Consider the following 20720-nt stretch of genomic DNA (forward strand, 5'->3'; position numbering starts at 1 on the left):
CTTTCCCACCAGGTAAAAAAAACAACTGGTCAGGGGCCACAAGAATAAAACCAGAAAGGCTGTGAGAGCCTGAACAGCCAAGACCTGTGACTGTGCCTCACAATGAACTTTATTTTTGACTCTCTGTTTTTGACAAGTTGTTAAATATCAAAAGAGATGAGAATTTCCTCGGAGGTTATCCCTCAATCTCAGATATCTTCCCATGGAAAAATTTCTCACAGCTATTTTTGTCTGCGTGTTTCATTTCTAAAAGCAAATTTCATTTTTGTTTTTCTAATTTCTGAGTGTCAGAGAGTCCTGGCTGGGCTGTAGAAGGTCCCTGAGGTGACCATTTCTGAGCCCTCTCTTGCCCATGTTGGACCTGCCAATGTCCTAAATTTTGCTGGATCTTCCCACAGGGAGCAGAGAGGAAAATGAGGGATGATGAAAGGAAACAGTTCCGAAGGAAAGGAAAATGCCTGGACTCCAACAACAATGGTCAGTGCTTGTGTCTGGTCCCTGCTCCATGTTGAAATCCCTGTCCCTTAACTTCCACGGATGTGGCTGTTCCCAAGCCTGCTGCCCTCAGCACCCTTGGGAAGCAGCCTGGCAGTCAGGCCCTCGCTGGGCTCCTTCCCAGCGTCCCAAAGCCCTTCATGGACACTGCCCAACCCTTGGGAATCGTTCTGGGCTCCCTTGGGCTGCCCTGGAGCTGCTGCAGGCTCCTGCCCTGTTCCCAGCATTTCTGCTGGGAGCCTTGGGAAGGGGCTCCCCTCTCCCGGAGCTGTGGGAGCTGAGATGAACTGGACTCTCCATCTGTAGGTCTGAAAGGCTGTTTGCTCTCTGGCTTCAGAGGGAATGAGATCACGTTCCTGCGGCCGGAGAGCGACCTGGAGACGCAGCCGGTGCTGTTCATCCCCAACGTGCACTTCTCCAACCCGCAGAGGTGTGGCTCGGTGAGTCCCCCAAAACACAGCCAGCCTCTCAGCCCATCCTTCCCGGGCTGAGCATTCCCCCCACAGGACTTGTGTTATGGAAAAAGCCCAAAGCACAGCATAGCTCTTTGTGGGAATGAGGCATGCAGCAGTGATGGGTGAGAGAGCCTTTCCAGGCTCCTTCCAGCCTGATACTCCTGTGCTTTACTCACCTGCAGCTTCCACAGAGGGCTGCAGTGGTAGCAAAACTATCAGCAGAAAATAAATGATAGCAAAATGTCACCATCTCAGTCCCTGTCCCTGTGTGGGTGGGACGTCCCTCCACTGTCCTCTGTCCAGTGTCCTTCAGAGCTCCCCAGCATTCCCTGCCTCAGAAACCACTGTCTCAGTTTGTCAAAACCAGGGAATCTGGAGAAGTTCTTTATATCAAATTTCATTTACTCTTAAGAAACAGATGTTTGGGTGTAATTGTGTGAGGGGCCAGGAGGAGGGAAATCATGTTTAAAGTGTGCCCAAGTTGCCACCCCCCAGCCTCTCTGGCACACAGTGATGCTGTGCAAACTCACAGATCCATTTCCTTTGCATTCCAGGTGCTCCCTCCTGCTGTTCCCAACTCTGCAAACAGGTGAGGATGCAGCAGTGTTTATTTCCCATCCATTGGGAATGGCAGGGCTGTTTATACCCCCAGGGGCAGGATAACACAGCTCAGCGTCTCCCTGACGCCCTGAGAGCCAGAATATGAGTTACACTTTGTCCTGGAAGGGACTCAGGGCTGCAGAAACACAGACACATTTCTGTCCCTGTCAGAGTCACTCCAACATGAGCTGCTCCCTGATTGTCCTGTTGTTCTCATGGAGACAATGTTTGAAAGGGAAAATCAAAGACCACAACTGTCACTGAAGGGTTCAAATACCCAGAGGCTGTAAAATAAACTGGAATGAAGTGGAATCACAGTTGAAAAGCAGAATCTCCCCCAGCCTGGGCCCTCTGTCTGGGGATACCAGTGGGGAAGCAGTGCCATGAGGGTGCAGAAGGCTTTTGGGTTCAGTGTGACCCCAAACCCTCTGTGGGCCCTCCCTGAGCTCCCCGTGTGCTTTAGGCAGGAAGTCAAAACTCTGCTGCTATAATTACAAACCAATACTTAATTGCTGGATGGTTCTTGGAGTAACTGGTTGTTCAGTGAGAAGCTCAGTAGCTGGAATTGTTTTGTTTGCTTTTCCTGTTCTGTCCTCCTGAGAGTGTTGTGTTCCCTCGGCCCAGGCTGCCCCTAAAGCGGAGCGGGGCCTCCTTCACCGACGAGTTCGACCCCATCCCTCCAAAGCAAACCAAGGACGAAGATCCCCAGAGAGGTAACCCCCGGGATGGGAACTCATTTGATTCAGTTAACCTTGGATCTTGAATTCCATGAGGCCACATGGCTCTGGGAGCACTGGGAATGATCCTGAGCAGTGCTGCCCTGTTCCCTTGCAGTGCTGCTGTACGTGCGCAGGGAGTCGGAGGAGGTGTTTGATGCTCTCATGTTGAAGACCCCGGATCTCCAGGGCCTCAGGACAGCTGTAAGTGTCCCCAAAACCTTGGGGAACGAACAAACTGCTGATAAAAGGGAATGGGGTTGGTGAACAGGGAGCTGGGTATGGGCTGCTCATCTCTCTTGCCTGCTCTCCCTTGGGAATGCAAAGTGGGAGAAGGAGCTGAGTTCTCCCAGCAGCTCCTGGCATGGGCAGTGCTGGTGCTGCAGAGGGAGGATCACACCTCCTGCCCTGTCCACATCCTCATGGAAGTCTCCTCTTGTGACAGCACATTCATATTTTCCACTGTCAAACAGCTTTTCCATTCTCCAGGCTGGAGATGGGTGATCTAAAACCCTCCCTGGCCTCGTGCTAGAATTCCCTGGCTGTGTTTGAGGAGCACACGGACATATTTCTGTCATGATTATCAGCAGCATCTCTGATAGCCCAGCTCTCTCTGGAGACGGCTGGGAAGGAAACAAACAATAAACCTCCCAGATTTGGGGTGGCTTTATGGCTGCACTTTAAGCTCTGTTGGTTTTACAAACTTTTAAAAATAGGGAGTTTGAAAAATGTCAGCACAGAGGATTCTTTGCCATCTTGTCCCTCTCCCGTCCCTCACCACAGAGAGTCAAAAACCTTTATGGAAAATGCTTGGCAAAAAGCTACAAAATTCCTGCCACTGTAAGACCAAAAGAGAACTTGCCCAGGAGAAAGTTCAGGTCATGGTTTTGTTCTCTGGAGTAAAACTGAGGAGGAATCCTTTGCTGCTGAACACCTGGGCTTGGTGTTATCTTTGATTTTGATCATGGGAATTTCACTTTACAAGTACAAAGATTTGCCATGTTTTCTCTCACAGATTTCAGAAAAATATGGGCTTCCTGAAGAAAGCATTTATAAAGTCTACAAGAAGTGCAAAAGAGGGTAAGCTAATCTCTCATCTGCTTTTATGCTGGGCCTCCAAACCTGTCCTCTCCAACCCCTGCCATTGGCTCCAAGAGCATTTTAACAAGATAATAAAAGGTAGAGCCATGTCAGGCTCTGCTATTTGGAGCATATAAAACTCAGATCTTTCTGGGCTTTAAAGATTTGGGATAATGCTTGTTCATATTACATTTGTTGGGAGGGTAAAGTCTCCCAAGGAGAGGAAGTTGGGTGAAGGAGGAATTGTTTGGGGAGTCTAATGGTGATCCTTTGTGCCTCAGTCTAAAAGCCTGAGGTTATGGAGAACTTATCAGAGAGGGATCAGTGTTTGCTTCTCCAAAAAATGCTGGAATGTCCCTGGCTCAGGATGAGGGATGGGCCATAGTGAGTCTCTGAATTTGTCCGGAGTTCCTCCACCTGTTGCTGAGCTCAGGGCCCTCAGTGCTGTCAGATGCTGCTCATCCATTAGCCCCAGAAATGGGAATTTTCTCCCCAGAGGAAAAGACCAGTGCTGGTGGCTTCAGGGGAGAGGCCACCTTGACTTGGTTTGGCTTTGGTGTTGTTCATGCCTTGATCTGATAAGCAGCAAGTGTTGTTTGGTGATGACTGGGAGGGAAAGCAGGCAGGTGTCCTTCCAGCTCTTCCCAAAGTGCAGGAGCAGAGAGGTATCTCATGAAAAGGAAAGGCCACACCTGGAAAGGAGATTAAATAAATAATTTTGACACCTGGTTTAATGAAGGCTGGACGTGACCCATGCCAGCAGCTACTTCTGAAGCATGGGGAGATTGAAGATATCTCCACTCTGGCTGGTGGCAGGGTCAGGCCCAGCTTCCTGCTCCCCCAGATTTAATTTTCAATAATTTTATCCTGTTGCTCCACCCTAAACAATCTTCTCCTGGTAATTACAGCTTGAGGGGCAGATCTTCATCTGCTGTGAGCCACTGGGGCTCCGTGGGGCTGCCTGGCCTGGCAGCAGGGCAGGACCTGCCCCAGCCATGGCCCTGCCACAGGGATGAGCTCAGCAGGTGAACTCGGTCCCAGGGTGACTCAGGAGCAATAACGAGCAATTTTGGATCTTGGTGAGGTTTGGTCTAGAGAAACAATGCAGGGCTCAGATTCCTGATCAACGCTCCCTGTGATAGTTTGTGGTTGAGAAATCAGATGGGAGCACGGCACAAGAGGCACAGGTGACTTCTCTGGCTTCCTGCTCTGAGGCAGGTGGAGATAAAGGGATCAGCTCTGCTGGTGAAGCTTTTGGGTACCCACAGAGTCTCTTTGGGGCACCTGTTGGAGGCCAGGGCTGGGATCCAGGCTTGGGGGTGGTGCTGGGGGTGGGACGCAGCTGGGAACATTCCAATTCACCGGGCAGAGCCTGGGCAGTGCCAGAGCCTGAGTCCCAGGGTCTCCCTGAATTCCTGACTGTGCCATGACAGAGTTCCCAGTGCTGGAGACTGTTTTGTGCTCCAGAAAGGCAGCTCAGCCCTGAGCCCTGGGCACAGCTCTCACCACAAGAGCCCAGCACAAGAGCAGAGCTGCCACCTCCACCTGGGAAATCCGGGCAGCTGTGCCGGGGCTGTGCCAGTCCCTGCACCCCACCCTGGCTGCCCTGATCCCCAAAGTGTTCCCTGGGGACACCAGGGCCCCCTGGTTGTGCCTGTTGAACTCTTGGATTTGTCAGGTATTCTGCTTTTCTCCTTGTTGTTCTTAATCCTGGCTTGAGGAGCATTGCACAATTAACGCTCCTGCCCCATTAATGACCCCGGTGGGAACCTGGGGGGGATGTGCTTCCTGGAAAGAGAGAATTTGTTCTTTGTGTCCTCCGAACAGTTACAATTTCACAGTGGCTCATGGGAGCCCCCGAGGTGATGCCAAGCCCCTTTGTTCCCGTTACAGTAACGAGGGGCTCTTGTCTGGCACTGAACCAGGGTCTGGGGTTTAATATCCACCCTTGCAATGTTTCCTTTTCCTCCTGTCTCCACAGAAGTGATTCCAGGTCAGAGAAGATGATGATCTGCAGCTCAGCTGGATCTTCCCTTGTGTTGTGCCATGGCTTTAATTAATTAATTAATTAACAGTGGTTGAGCCCCTCAGCCTGGGGAAGGTGAACTGCTTTCAATGTGCTGCATCTGACCCAGCCGTTCTTTTTCTCTGTAGGATCCTGGTGAACATGGACAACAACATCATCCAGCACTACAGCAACCACATGGCCTTTCTCCTGGACATGGTAGAGACAGAGAACAAGTTCCAGATCATCCTCAAGGAGCTCTAAAGAGCTGCAGGCAGCACTTCCTGGGACTTCTCTCCAAGCTGGAGACCTGTGTGACCCCACAGAACTCAGCCCGGTGCCCCCTCTTGTTGCCTTGACTTGAACCCCCCATGGCCCTGGGGCTGGGCCACAGACTGCTGTGACATCATCCTGTGAACGTTGAGTTTATTATTATTATTATTATTATTTTTTATTTTATTCCCTTCTGGTGCTGGGCCTGAGCTGCCGTTCCAGAGCTGGGCACACCAAGTGACACTGCCAGGCCTGGGCAGAGAGCAGAGCTGGTGGCCCTGGCAGTGCCTGATGCCAGCCCACAGACCCTCCAGAGCATTCCCAGCAGGGCTGAGCCCAGCTCTGAGCTCCTCTCTGGCACAGAGACTCTCCCAGATGCAGTCACAGCTCCTGTTGAATGGACACTGCCTGTTGAACACCCTCCCCTGCCACATCTCTGACTGTAAATACCACGGAGGCCTCCACAACCCTTGTTTATACATTTCTGTATTGTTCCTTTTGTATTTTATATGTTATAAATATGCATTGTTTTATACTGGACTCAGTATGGTGACACAGAGCATTTCAAACACAGGCTGCTTCACATTTCTCCGTGAACTCCTTTTGTAACTGTGTTGTTGGTTGTGTTGTTTTGGATATTCCGTAGTAATAAAGGCTCAAGGACTGAAAATGAACCATTTTCCCCAGCTCTGGAGTCGGAGTTGGGATGGGCTGTCCAGGAGCCAGGACAGGGAGGTGACCCCAGAGGCACCAAAAGGACTTGAGGATGTTTTTGGCCAAGGTCTGTCCCACGTGCAGCCACCGTGTGCAGCTGTGGCAGCAGGTGTGACAGCACTGGGGGCCAGGGGCCCTGAGCAGTTCCAGGCACAGCCCTGTGCTGGAGGGATTCTGTCACACAGGGCTGGGGACACTTTAAGCAAGTGAAAAAGAAAAGCCCAGTTTGACTTCTGAGCAGAAGCAGTTCTGCCTCTCTGTGTCCCTCCTCCCGTGTCCCACATGGAATATTGAAACTCCTTCCACTCTGTGCTAAAACTGCCTGAAGCTGCTTCCCATGTAGGCAATCAAATGCCAAGGGGAGCCCTGTATTTTCTAATTAATCCTCTGGCCAATGAAAACCAGGGCCTTTCCTCCTCCCTCTGCTTCATCCTGGGCTTTTCCTGCCCATGCTAAAGATGCACCTGAGTCCTGTGAGTGGGGAAGAAAGAGCAGCTCCACGCAGACAGGGAAGAGGATTTGGAAATGTTGAAATGTGTCAGCTTGGTGAGTTTTGGATTACTTCAGTGTTGTTTGAGGATGGCCTCTAAGATGAAGCGAAGATAAGGGGGAGGCTTATCAGCCTTTGGGATCTCCCCAGCACTCCTTCAGATCACAAACTCCTTCTTCAGCAGGGTGGCTCTGATTCAGTGTTGATTCTGTGAGTCCTCCTACAGCAGAATTTCAGCTCCAGTTAAAACCAGTCACACCAGGAATCCCCCAGTGCTCAGTGCCACCAGCTGAAAGCTGCAGGTGCCCTGTCCCCTGCTGTGGCAGGGGGGTGTGGGGGCCCTGCTCTGCTCTGGGCCAGCTCCGTGGCAGGACTGGCTCCAGGGCTCATCCTGGCCAGGGTGACCCTGTCCTGCCCGGCCCTGGGGACAAGCACAGGCTGCTCAGGTGGGGACAGAGATGTTCCTCTGCCCTGGGGGAGCCCTGGCACTGGGGACAGTTTGCTCTGCTGTGCAGGACAGATGGGGAGGGCTGCAGGCAGCCCTGCGGTGTTGTGTGCATGCAGAGTTGGGGGGTTTGGGGCACCTCTCACCCCTCAATGAGTTGCTCTCAAAGTCTGATCTTGGGGTTAACTGCCTGCCAGATAAACACACTGTCATCCATCTGAGCCTCAGCCACTCCAGCCTAACTCGGGACTCCAGCAGCACTACTCCTAATTTACAACAGCAAAAGCCATCTCAGTTGTAACTCTATGTTCCCAGCAGAACAAAGATGAATTTTGCTGGATTTTATGGTGTTGCCTTTCCCACAAACCCATCCTAGGTTTTGCAGGGTAAGACCCACCCTGGCTGCAGCTCCCTGAGCGCACTGTGAGAACGGCTGCCCCGTCTGGGGGTGGGATGGAGGCAGAGACCCAGCAGCTGCTCCTGTGCAGCTTTGGGTAGTCCTGGCTCTGCCGGGGTTGAAGTCCCGGTGCCTGCTGCGTGCAGGGAAACGCTGCTGGGGCCGAGTCCCCACCCCTGCCCGGCGAGGTGGGTGTTTTGCTGACTGGCTCAGTATCGCTCATCCCTTCCAGCCAAGGCGAGTTGCTGGGAGGTTGCGTAAAGCAGAGCTCCCAAATATGTGAGAGCATTCCTGACTCCTTGCCCGGAGCCCACCAGTTCCTTTTGAAGATCGAGATAGGAGCGATGAAGGCGATCTTCACCCCGAGCACCAAAGGTCGTGTGAAAGCACCGAGTGTTTTGCAAAGGGCTCCCTCCCTCGGGAGCTGCCCGGACCCTGCTTTGTGCTGACTGCAGCCAGAAAGGCTCACCCGAGCTGCTCCGGGAGCTGGGCCTGGCAGGGGGGTGGCAGAGGGGGTGTCTGGACTCGTGCTGAGCACAGGGTGTGTGACAGAGCCCGGTGCCCGTCCCTGAGCCAGCAGCATCTGGCCCTGCCCTTCTCCCTTAGTCCTACCCTGGTCAGCACAGACTCCCCTCCAGGGTCACTCCCCAGCCTCCAGCACTGGGAGTTCTCAGATGAAAACACAGTGGAGCCCATTGGTTGTTTTAATTACTCAACATCTACAAAACTGGAAGCTTTCAAACCAATTTTAGCTAATGATCATCTTCCAATTCTTAGAACCAAGTACCACTAATTAGCTCCTGGTGAGCCAGCCCTGGCAGGCCAGCACAGGCCTGCTCATTGTGTGCAGAGTCTGAGGGAAATCCTGACGCAGGAATCCCACTCTGGCATCCCAGCTCTGCTGCTCACAGGCCGGGAGCTGCTTCCTCCCCCAGCTGGGGAGGAAGGAAAACTTCCCGAGTGCTCCCGGTGAAAAAGTGCCCACAGAGACAGAGATGCATAAAAAGGAGGAGCAGCAGGCTGCGAGCTGAGTTGTGCAAGAGCTCTGGTATCCCCAGCGCTGGGTGGAGGGCTCTGCTCCTCACTTCTACAAACAACACCCAGTTTCTGTGTCTTTATTCGTGCTTATTCACTCCTTGCATCATCAGGCAGGCGGCTGAGGAGCCCGGTGTGTGGTGTGGCTCTGCAGGGCTGTGAAGGGAAAAACAGCATCCTGTGTTTTGTTAGGACGCCCACGCGCCGTGTCCGGAGGTGCCCTGGTGCTGTGCTGGGCATGGGAGGAGAGGATTAAAGTCAGGGAAATCAAACTCTGCCTGCATCTGTTTATAAGTGTGCAAAGCTTTAATAGAGCTTGCTGAGGGTTCCCCCAGTTCTCTCACTTATTTCCCCAGGTAGTGCCTTGGATTTATAGCATTGAATTTCTAGGTGAGATGGGCACTAGAACCCCCAGACTTGTGGGAATGTCCTGGAATCATCAGCTGGAAAGTGGCCACAGAATCAGAGCTCAGTGCTCCCAGCCAGGGTGCACAGACTTGGGCTTCACCTCAGTGAGTTGAGGGTTGTCCTGGTTGTACATTTGACTGGGAGTCCTGGGAATGCTGAGCCCCTGGCTCTGCGGCAGCCCAGAATGAAATGCTGAATAAGCAGCCTTTGGTAAAGCTGCTGCTCTGTGTCAGCCCCTGAGTGACTTAATTGTGATTTTGCCTCGCTTAGCTCTGTTCTTTGGGGCACAGCCCAGAACAGCTCTGTGTGTTCATGCACTGGTGTGGCATTGCAGGGTTTCTGATCCACTTGCCATAAAAGACTGAGGAAAATGAAAGGGGGATTTCTCCACAACCTGCAGAAGGTATTTCTTCAGTTAATTTGTAGCCATTGTGGGCCTGACGTCCAACCCGACCACCCTGGCCTGGCTCTGTTCCTCCAAGAGCCTGGCAGGATTTGCTGGCAGGGGATCCCAGCTGAGTCAGGAGCTGCTCTGGGAGCTGGGAGCTGGCACCTTGGTGCCAGGCTGGGATAGGAGCTGCTTGTGGCTCCAGAAAAGCCCATTTCCCCGTTTGTGCTGCCACAGGGGCTCAGGACAGACCAATGGCACCAGGGTGTCCCCTCAGTGTCTGTGGCTGGGACAAAATCTGCAGCTGGGTGAGTTCAAACGCTGGGAATCACAGCAGGAACTGCTCCTGTCTGCTCTCCCAGCCCTTCATAAACTCCCACAAGGACTTGGGGATCTTAGAAGGAATAAACAGGGCAAGAAACGAGTGTGACTAACTGAAAAAGCCGTGTTACTTGCGCCTGGCAACAATGAGCCAATGGGCACTGAGGGACGAGATCCCAGAGCTCCGCCCTGGATGAGCCCAGCTCTGCCTCCACCCCGGGATGAGCTTGGCATCCAGGCAGGGAAGAACTGTACCAGGGGATGGGTTTGTGGCTGCATCTGCCTCTCTCTTACCAGTGCTGGTGTCAGGGCCAGCATCCAGCTCTGCTCCTGTCCCACAGCAGCCGGGCAGCTGCCCACTGGGCTGTGTTTAACCCATTCCTCTCTGAGGGTGGGTCCCTCCTCCTGCGTCCCCAGGCATTTCCCCGATTCCAAGCCACAGGATGTGTTTCTTCTCCCATTTCACTCAGCTTTAGGTCAGGAAGGCTCTGGTGAAGCCAGAGCAAAGGGGTGCTGGCGGTTCTGATGCTGCTCTGTGCCCCCACGCTCTCCCCTGCAAGTGCTCCCCTCTTCCCATCAAACAGAGGACTTCTGCAGCTGGAATGTGTTGTACCAACAGCCAGAGTGATGTGAGTTTTACACACACACAGAACTCACAGAACCTGTTTGTCCAAAGCCCTGACAGTCAGCGATGCTTTAATGGCCTTTACACTGCAAACATGCTTTTATTTTTTCAACCTTACCTTTAAAAATAATACTGTAAAATATGAACCAGCCAAGCTGGACAAGGAGCTGGTAGTGAGGACTCCAGAGCTGCTGTGTGGCCCTCAGGGTGACCCCAGACCATCCAAGGGTGCCAGGAGGTGCTGTACTGTGTTCTTAGGAGGATTTAGACACTTGGTGTCACCCCAAACCCTCTGTCCCCTTGCCCTGTGACTGAGCTGAGCCCCTGGGCAGCAGTGCCTGTCCTCAGGTGTTCCCAGGGGAGCTCTGCTCATTTCCCTGCTCCATTTTCCCTGCTGGGTGGGCAGTGGGGCTGCTCAGCCCCATTTGTGGTTTGCTATCTCTAATGCTCCAGAACAATCTTTATTTTTACCTGGCCCTTCCTGTGGTCTGTGCTCTGTCTCTGCATCCACAAGGTCACGGAGCCCAGGAAGAAGATCTTTACCAGGTGGGATGGTTGGAGCAGAGAGATTCCAGCAGAACTTCTGGCTTTTGGGAGAAAAAGAGATTTGAGGAACTTGTTGAGGGTTTATATCTGGAAATAGAAGCTGTGGTTTCTGGGGAGGTGGATGCTTAATCCTTCTCAGCCAAAATCTTTGGCAAATGAAGTGCTTTGGGAAGTGGAAGTGCTATGGACTGTGATGTTTATTGTAAAATACATGGATTTGCCATGGTCCAGCCTTGCAGAGACTTGGCTGCTCCCCTCTCCAGGCAGTGCTGGAACCAGGGCAGTGATGCCAAAGAACTCCAGCTGGGAGTTCCTCGTGCTCTCTCCCACTGCCAGCAACAGCAGAGGGAGCAGGCTCTAACCCCAGCAGCTGGGTGTGGAGTGTTTGTGTGTTTTCTGATAACACAGGCTGGGGATCTTCCCTCCTCATATTTAATTTGCCCTTTCCTCCAGCCCTCTGTCCTTATCAAATCCCTCCTGGCATTGCTTCCCTCCCAGCTTCCTTTTTCCCAAACCCCTGTTATGAGATCCAGCTGCTGAGAGATGTAGTAAAGATACCCCTGTTGGGTAAGGAGAGCCCTGGGCTTTCTCATGGGCTCATTCTTTTCCATGGTCAGGAATTTATTGTTGATCTTAATCTCAGGCCAGGCAACGTCCCTTCGTGGTGACAATAAATGTTCTTGAACAATCTGCTGATGGATTTATTTGGCTTCCCAGAAGGATCCCAAGGGGCAGGAGGGCTTGGGAGAAGGGAGTTTCTGTTCATGCCTTTTTGTCCCTCTGAAGTGGTGGCAGGATGGAATACCTGGGAATGGCAGCTCTGGCTCGAAGGAACACTTTTACAAGCCTCTCTCCAGCTCCCACTCCCAGCCTCAGCAGGGGCTGAGGAAATGGCCAGGTTTTATCCATCAGCTTCCTTAGGATCCTGTGCAGCCACGGGTGTCCTTCAGCATTCCTGCCCAGGGCTCCCCAGGTTTGAGTCTTTCTCCTCAGTGTGTCCCTCTGGGGGTGAGTTCAGCCACCAAACCAGCCCAGCCTAAAGCCTCTGCTTGGGATATGAGGAATCTTTTTCCGGGTCAGGTGTGCTCTGGCTTCTTGCTCCATACAATGGGGACAAGAAGTGGCCCCCACATCCCGGGGTGGTGCAGGGTTTAATTACTGTTTGTAAATGTCTGGGAGATCAGCTGATAAAGGGCCCCTGATCCACTGCTCCAGGCTGTTCCCAACCCACACTGCCCTTCCAGGCACTGCCACCTCCGAGCCACTTCCTGGGACAACAACTGTCCCCTTTGGAGCAGCACACAGTGGGATGCTCTGGGATCACCCTCCTGTGATGCATTTTCATGTATCCCGTGGAAGTGGGGTGTCTTCCAGACTGCACTCACCTGGAAGGAGTTTTCTTTGCTTCCTTGGTGGGTTTGTGTGGCTGAGGCTGCAGACTCTGGAGTAAACCTGCAGTAAATCCATAGTTCCTTGTGAGACAGGAGGTCTTCAGCTGGAAGGAGGATGTTATTCCCTTGGGAGGCACCTTGGTGAGGGAATCCATGTTGGGATGGCCTACAAGCCAAACAGGAAAGGGATGTAAATACCAGCCCAGGCACTGAGGAAGGAGAGTGCATCCAGCAGGGAATGTGAGAAAGGAAAAGAACCAGTGTGACAGGACCATGTGGGGAAGCTGCTGCTGCTGGATTGGAAAAGTCCTGGGCACAGCTGATTTCCAGGGACACTGAACTTAGTCCTGAGCACAGGAACAAAAGCACCATTAGCAATTTCAGGGAATCAAACAGGAGAGCTCCCAGCTGGTGTCAGCTGGAAGATAAACTCTGTGCCCTCACTCCAGGTCTCACCCACAGCAGGCAAAGGGCCAGGAGATGTTCTGGAGCTTGGTACATTATGCACCAATGTGGCTCCTCCTGAAGCCTCTGGCATTTCCACTGTTGTGGGGTGTTCTGGTGATTCCTTACAGCCACTCCAAACGCCCAGAGTGGTTTCTGGATGGTTCTCCCAGCAGAGGTTCAAAGGGACCTTCTCAGAGCTCATGGAAGGCTCCTGTGGCAGTTCAATCCACCATGCCCTAAAAGCTCTGGATCTGTGTGTGAAGGTGCTCCACGGAAGAGCAGAGCCAAAGTCAGCAGCACCATCCTCCCTCCCAGCTCCGGGCTCATGGAGAAAGCCATTTCCCAAATTTTTCCAAATTAAATCCTCTTGTGGTTTGGGCCATAAACACTGTCTGGGCAGAAGTGGTATTGCTTTGCTTGCAGAAATGGTGAGTTTCAGCAAGAAAAAGGGCTTGGGGATGCCTTTGAATTGCCTTTACCTGTGGGTGATGACCAACAAAGGCAAACCCACATTTCAAATCCAGTTGTCTCCCTGTGAGTGGTTACAGCTACCAGCAGCACTCGGACCAAAAGCTGGGAGAGCTTCCCAAGGGCAGGAAGGTCTCTCTGTGACTGCCCAGGACCTGAAACTCTGGCAGGAAATGTCTCTGTGTGTGACTGCTGTGTCCAGCATCCTCCATCGCCTCTATGAGTCTGATTTTGTTCAGGGCCCTAGAATTCCAGGTGGGAATTGCTGTCCTTACAGTCAGGAATCTGTGGTGCCAAGGGTTATGTGAGTTACCCCAAATCATAGAATAGATCACAGTGACATGGGGACAAAGTTCTTCAGATTGCCAGGATGCAGCTTTACCTCCTGGAACATCCTCTGGGATTTAAAGCTTTTATTGGTGACTGCTCAGATTGGCTTTTCTACTGGGCTGTAGGGAGAGGAAACATCTGATGGGCAAGGCTCACTCAGTGATGTGAGAGAGTCCAGTTCAAGGTGGAGAGGAGAGGAGCAAGAAAACCCCTGCATTACAGCTTCAAACACAAAAAGTTGATGCTTTTTCTCTGTCTTTATTTTCCTTACATTTCCTATGGCAAGCTGGTGAAATGCCGAGATGTTGAACTGCCTTTGTTGTAACACAGGGTTTGGTCCCAGAGCTGAGGATGGCTTTGAGGACTGCTTGGACACTTTCCTTGTTTCTCACTACTTTTTCTCCCCCTCAGTTTTAATCTGTCACTCAAAACCAGATCCTCTAGTGACTACACAAAAGCTCCTTTTTGCTGAGTGAGAGCAGTGACCACGAAACTGCAGGATCTGACCACCTTCTTCTTCTGAGATGTCCCTTTGTCTATAGTCATAAATTATCAGCCACTGCCATCTTTTAAATAGATAGTTTCCTGTTCTGCCTCTTGTAGGTTAGATATTATCTCCCCCAGTAAATCATGAGTCAGTGATTAATTCAAGAAGGCCGTTCCCAGAAGCAAATTCTTACAATGTTAAAATTAATACGATGCGGAGCCATTATACCATGATAGAGAAAATAATTATGGCCTGCAAACCAGTTTAATCAACACAGAACATGCTGGGGCAGGTGCTCAGCCTGAGTGAGTCACTGCAGGAGAGTTCAGAGTCCCAGTGGAGGGGGCTGTGTGAGTGAATAGGATTGTCCCGTGTCAGCTGAGCCCCGGGATCTCTCCATGTGCTCTTTGCACACCCAAATTGGGAGGGAAAACACCTTTGCTGGTGTTTAAACAGCATCAAGTGACTACAAAAGCATGAATTGCTTCAGGAACGTGCATGCAGCCACTTAAGATGTCTCAGGCTGATGAGTGGCAGCTCATTAAGCTGATTAAGTTGTGTCTTCACTCTGTGTTAAGCAGCTGTGCAAAGTCATCACATATTCTGGAGTCAGCAGGCTCTGCCTCAGCACAGGGATGGGGCTGCTCTAGGAGCAGTCTGAGAGGGGACAACTCACTGGGGAATGGCTCAACATCTGGGGAAAACTCAAAAACTCTCTCTAGAAATAACAAAACAAGCCCAAAGCAATCACAGCTACAGCAAGACACCACAGAAGGGACAAAGCAGCCCGGGAGATGTGTGTATGTTATTATAAACCATCTGATAGTGGGTAATAACACTGGGTGTTCTGTTAACAGCTCCCACATCTCCAAACACCCTGAATTCCTGTGGATCAAGGCTTACAACACCCTGCTGCAGCCTGGGCACCCTGCAGGGCTGGGGAGCAGGCACAGAACAGTTAAGTGACTTGCACAAGGGTGAATCAGCAGGAGTTGAGGGACTGAACCTGAAGGCAGGTGCTGAGCTGGAGGAGCTGGCACAGCTCCCCAGCAGTGCCACCAGGCGTGACCCTGCACCCCCTGAGCCCAGCAGTGCCACCAGGTGTGACTTGCCAGTGCCTTTTTTAGAGTTAGGGTGGCCAGAACTAAACCCACCACTCCAGCACCACCAGTGATGGCATTATTGTATTTCCTGTATTGCTTTCCAAGTCACATGAATTTTATGCTTTAATTTTAACTGGGCATCGAGGTAGCTGTCTTCACAGTTTCAAAATTTTAATCCTTTAATGCAAGTCTCCTGTTGCATGGAAAGCTGAGTATTTCTGGGGATGAGGAAGATGAAATTTCTCTGCTGTTTATGGGGCAATTTGTATAGACTGGGAGCCACAGCACATCTAAAATCTCACCTGGAACTTCTGAGCTGGGCCTAATTAATTCAGCATGTGGGCAGAATGCATTATTTGCAGTACCACACCTTTCCTGCCTCTCTTCTTTTCCTGGGCTTTTCAGAAAGAGAACTGGGCAGGATTCTATTTATAGAGCCAAATAAATCCAGCCCTGCCTGTGTTGTACGTGATCCCTCCAGCTTTTCAGATGTGGTCCCATGAAGGGCTGAATGCCCTTCATGTCCTACTTCTGCCAATCCCAGAAAGAAAAAACAGTGGGAATTGGAAGGTCTGGGACCATACAAGATAAAAGAAACAGCTTTGTACTAACACAAATGTGAAATTATTCCAGTGTGTAGGATGGGAAGAGCTGAAGTTCCTGATCTTTAAGAACATTGTGTGAACTTCATTAATTGTCTTGTCTGGCAGTTACCAATGGAAAAGATTCTGGAGGTGCCTTGGTTCCTGTTCTGGTGACTTGAGAGTTGGATTCTGACAGTGATCAGATGCCCCCTCCCCAAAATGGCACAGGAGGGAAAGAGAACAGGGAAAGGCCTGGGACGGAAGAACAAGACAATGGGCAGTTGAGAGGAGAAAATTAAGTTGGGGCATTATTCTTCTCATAAAAAGACACGAGGATGAAGGGATTTCATTGTGTTTGGCAGGAGCAAGAAGGAGCAGGGAAGATGCCAGGCTCAAAGGGTTGAGAAAAGGGTTGATTAAAAACACCATCCAGATGGAACCTGTGCTTGGCCACAGCAGCAGCAACCCTGGAATGACTTGACCCCCTTAAGGAACAACCAGGAATGGCTGGGAGAGGAGTGGAGGCTCCTGCTCTGCTTGGCCTTGCAAAACACTGAAGGGAAGAGTGGCTGGGAGTGGGCAGGCAGTGCTGGCTGCTGCAGAAGGTGCTGATTTATTGTGAGATCACGGGGAACTCTTCCTGCTCTGTTTTCTTCCCTCAGCTGAGCTGTTCCCTGCTGCATGCACGGACAAGTGGAACGGTGCTACTACGGTGCTAAAAATAACAAACACCAAATATGGGCCACTCCATCAAAACTGGGAGAGCTTTGCAAGGAATCAGTCCCCAAGGAATCAGTCCCCAGTTCTTGTGTGCACACACAGTCCTGGTGAATTCAGCCTTTCCTGTAAAAATGCCCCGAGTTATCAAGCAGCTGAGCACGGATCATCTTTTCCACTTACTCTTCTTTGTAGGAAAATGCTTCAGGACAGACCAAAATTTGAGGTGTGTGATGCAACTCTGTGAATTTCAGCAGAACTGCTCTGGCTTGGGCTGTTCCAAAATTACAGGAGATTTCTGAAGATGTGGTCTGAGGGCTCATCCACAGGGAGCAGGGATCCTGAGCCAGCTACTCCTTATCAACAACCAGAATCAGAACAGACCCTGCACTGCCCTGGCCACGGGGTCCATCTCCACATGGCCCTGCCATGTGCTTGATGTTGTCCAGCCCGTGCTCTGTGGTCAGGAGGGTTGTGCTGAGGGAAGCAGGACCTGCCCAATTCTGCTGGAGCTGATTATTAAAATTGCAGCAGGTTTCCAGAGCAGCTGATAAAAAACTGCATCCGCAAGCTCCTTCTGCCCTGGTGCTGCTGCCCAGCCTGTGAGGGTTGGATGCAACCCCTGCTCCAGCAAGGGCAGTTCCTGCTCGGGCAGCACGTTCCTGATTAGCACCTTCCAGGACAGCACGTGCCAGGGAAACGGCTCCAGAGCCCTTCTCCCATCCCATGCATCCACCTCTGGGTTTGGCACGTCCATCATCACCTCAGTGCTGCTGAGGGTAACTGGAGATTAGGCACCTCCACCCCCTTGGAGATTTAGGTCCTGGACACCTCAAAGTGCCCTCAGAGTCCCTAGAATTGTGTTTGGGTGATGCAAGGGTCACTGTGCTGTGAGGCAAATCCACCAGGAGCAGCTCCCAACCCCAGTGGCCTGGATCCTGCAGGGATGTGTGCAGACAGGGGTGAAGTGGCAGAGTGACAAGTGGGTCAAGTCACCTGTTGGGTGTTCTAGGTCAGGCAGTGAGAAGCAAATAAGCTCTTTCCACTGCCTAAATTACAAGTGGGTAACCCTGCTCAAGGAATGTTCTCCAGAATGGCCGAGGAGGACACAGCCAAGTGCTTCAGGTGGAGGAAGCCAAGGCAGCAGCCCCCAAAAGGTCTGGTGTTGATGGGTCCAGTGCTTCCCCTGCTGAGCTGCTGCAGGAACTCTTCTCCAGGGATAAAGCCTAGCAGAGAAGCAGCCAAGCCCTTGTGTAGTTTGTGGTTTGGCTTCCTGCCCACTCTGCCCTTCAAGCAGGAAATTCTCAAAGCGAAGGGAGTGCTTTGTGAAGCTCCCTGCAGACTCTGCCTCCTCTCCTTTAGTCACACTCAGCATCAGGTCAGCTGGCACTGCTGGAAGCTGACCAGGCAGACTGATGGCGCCTACAGAAAGTATTTAAGCAACTTCTCCACCTTGATCATTTTTCCCTCATCTTTTTTTGTCCTTTACGTCCTTGATTGCTGTTATTCAACCCTGAGATAATGCACTCCTGATATCACTGAGATGGGAGAGACAAGCAGGGAGCAAGAGATCAAAGGAAGGAGAAGAAAGAGAACATGCCAAAGGCAGAAGAAGAAAGAGGGGAAGATGCCAAACACTTCCTTGATTTACCTACTTTACATACCCAGCACAGAGTTTCAGAAATCCTTCATGTACGTAATTTTGGGAGTTCTGGGGTTACCACGTAGTCCCCAGACAGCAGGAGGCTGTGGAAGGGCATCCTCCTTCCCCCAGCTGAGGAAGCAGCTGGGAAGGTGGATCCAGAAAGCCCAGGAGGCCCTTGGCACCTGCGAGTGTTGGCTGGGCTTGAAAAGGAACCCGGCCGGGAGCAGGCTGGGAAATCACGGCGGGTTTAACGCATCTTTCTGCTTCCCTCTGCTGGTGGAAGGAGGGTGTAATTCCCGAAAATCAGGGATCAGCGAAAAGGGCAGCAAAAGGCAGAGAGAAGGGTCAGCCGGTGGTATCCCTGCACAAGGACTAACTCCACCGATTGCTTTGAATGTGCTCCTGAAGAAATGCAACGTGTGTGTCCTGGAGGGCTCAAAAACATGGGGAAAACAGGGCCAGAGCTGGGTGGGTGGGAGATGGGGAGGTGGCACAAGTGAGATGATGTATCTGGAGTCGTTTCCAGGTCTAAACCACTCATATTGCATTACCATTTCTCATTCCATTATCAGTTGTGATTACAAACTTAATTTAATGACCTTGATCTAAACTTGGTTGCTATTCCTGTCACAGAACAGGATCAATATCAGTAAGAAAAAGAAAAACAAACTCGTAAACGTCAAACATTTTTGTTACTCACTTGGTTATACTGAAATCCCTTTGATTGAGACTTAAATCTCTCTCTTTTTTTTCCCCCCTCCAGTTTGAGTCACCTTCCTGTGGTGCTTATAAGGACTGGAGGAAATCTGGAAACCTAAAAAGAACAGCCAAGGATAGCAACACTGAATATGGAGATCCGGGAAACATGTGAACTCAACACCAGCTCTCATTTGAAATGGGATGTGTAAGATAAAGGCAAATCCAACATTCATGCAGTGTTCCCATCAGGAAATCAGCAGCCACCCCTGCATCTCATTTCCCTGTTTTATTTAAAAAACCCCTTGGAAACACTGCTGTTGATGAATGTGACTCAGTGCTGTTAAATCCCTTTTGCAGATTTCCTCCTTTAGCGAGACAGGGACTCGAACAACTCCATCACAGGGTTCTGACCCTCTCCAAACTGCAAATCTGATGGCAGAGGCTGGGCACCCCTTCAGCTGTCAGAAATACGGTGACAAAACCACTGATACCTCACCTAATCAAGCTCTCAAGCCACAGAGCTGCACTGGCATCAGGAAAGTTTAAATAGAAATTCCATGGATTTGCCCCACCACCGTGAGGGAGCAAAGATGAAACTTTCCCCTGCAGCACATCACGATCTGATGGCATTTCTTATTCCCTTGTGCTGGTTTGGCCTCAGGAGGAGGATTTTGGACCTGGAACATCTCTAACCCACTGTGGCTATAAATAGTTCCAGCTATCCCTTGATTTGCTCCAGTAACGATCCCTGGCTGTGCTTTGAGTGAAAAACCTTGATGTGGTTGAGGTTTTCCCCCTTCAACTCTGCACTCACTGTGGTAAGTGCTGTTTATTTTTGGAACATGGCACTGAATGGTGCTTTTCTGCTTGAGGTACCTCATGCTCCACAGCATCCCTGAGCTGGAAAGGCAGGGATCCAGTCCCAGCCCACACGTCCAGTGTCACGACTCAAGTTAGAGCCGTGATTTTGTCTCTAAGCTCAGTCCCAGCACGGAACGTGCAGCAGCGCCGAGGCTCCCGAGCTGGCCCAAGTCAGCCATGGCCTTTGCTGTCTCCACTGAGTGAACTCGGCGCCCCGAGGTGGAGCCCCGAGGTGGCGCCCGCAGGTAACGCCCCAGGTACGGCCGCAGGTGAGGCCCTGGAGGGCGCTACCGGAAGCCGCCTCCCGGCCCAGCCCCGCCCAGGTGCGGCGGCGCGGGGCAAGCTGCGAATGGCGAGTACCTGAGCGGCCGAGGCAGCGCGGGGAGCATCGGGGACATCCCCGTTCTCCGCTCAGATGAGATATGCGGCCTTTATCCGCCCGTTCCTGCCGGTGCCTGTCCGTTCCTGCCGGTGCGTCCCCGGCCCTCGGCAGCACCGGGAAAGCGGACACCCGGTTGCCGAGACAACAGCCGCCTCAGCTCTCCTCCAATCGCCGTGCCTGTTACTTTGAGCACTGCGGCAGGTGCCCAATCACAGGCGAGCTTTCAACGCCGCTGCGGCTGGTTTAAGGTGGCTCGGCGGAGGCGCTTCGCCGTAAGGCGGCTCTGGCTGCTTCTCGCGCCACCGAGAGGCGCGCGCACACCGGGAGGGACGGATCCCACCCGGGCAAAGCGACGTTCCCTCGTGGGGAGGCGCCGGGCCGCAGCTGTCCCTGCAGCCCTGGGCCGGGGAGCGCCCCGGAGCTCCGGGAGGTGCCCGCGGGACCGCCCCGCCCCAACCGAGCGGCGGAACGCAGCTTCTTCCGCCCGGCCCCTCAGAGCCCTGCACCCATAGGCTGAGCCAGGCCCCGCCCTTGCGCGGCAGCCAATCCGCGCTATCGCCTGGGGACCGGCTTTGATTGACAATGCTGGCGGCCAATCGGAAGGGCCGGGCAG

General features: G+C 52.1%; 1 protein-coding gene and 1 long non-coding RNA gene across 11 annotated transcripts in view; one reads left to right on the plus strand and one right to left on the minus strand.

Annotated features, from left to right (window-relative positions):
• Positions 1-6298, plus strand: part of GRHL3 (grainyhead like transcription factor 3) — a 102996-nt gene extending 96698 nt beyond the window's left edge. For all 7 annotated transcript variants that reach the window (XM_048327385.1, XM_048327386.1, XM_048327387.1 and 4 more), the window contains 7 exons: positions 399-477; positions 802-935; positions 1505-1539; positions 2175-2263; positions 2385-2470; positions 3282-3346; positions 5501-6298. In XM_048327385.1, the coding sequence (XP_048183342.1) occupies positions 399-477; positions 802-935; positions 1505-1539; positions 2175-2263; positions 2385-2470; positions 3282-3346; positions 5501-5615 (603 nt within the window). In that variant the 3' untranslated portion in view covers positions 5616-6298. The remainder of the gene's footprint in view (positions 1-398; positions 478-801; positions 936-1504; positions 1540-2174; positions 2264-2384; positions 2471-3281; positions 3347-5500) is intronic.
• LOC125337551 lies at positions 86-20555 on the minus strand. Of its 4 annotated transcripts, none has more exons than XR_007208081.1 (5): positions 20086-20555; positions 18866-18979; positions 12379-12550; positions 10919-11034; positions 86-4038 (listed from the first exon to the last, which is right to left on the minus strand). It is a non-coding gene; the product is annotated as an uncharacterized LOC125337551 (long non-coding RNA). The 4 variants fall into 4 exon arrangements; XR_007208083.1 differs by lacking the exon at positions 86-4038 and adding an exon at positions 6280-7048; XR_007208084.1 differs by lacking the exon at positions 86-4038 and adding an exon at positions 8772-8861.
• Positions 20556-20720: the final 165 nt, after the last annotated feature.

Source organism: Corvus hawaiiensis, chromosome 23 (assembly GCF_020740725.1).
Source record: "Corvus hawaiiensis isolate bCorHaw1 chromosome 23, bCorHaw1.pri.cur, whole genome shotgun sequence".
Taxonomy (NCBI): domain Eukaryota; kingdom Metazoa; phylum Chordata; class Aves; order Passeriformes; family Corvidae; genus Corvus; species Corvus hawaiiensis.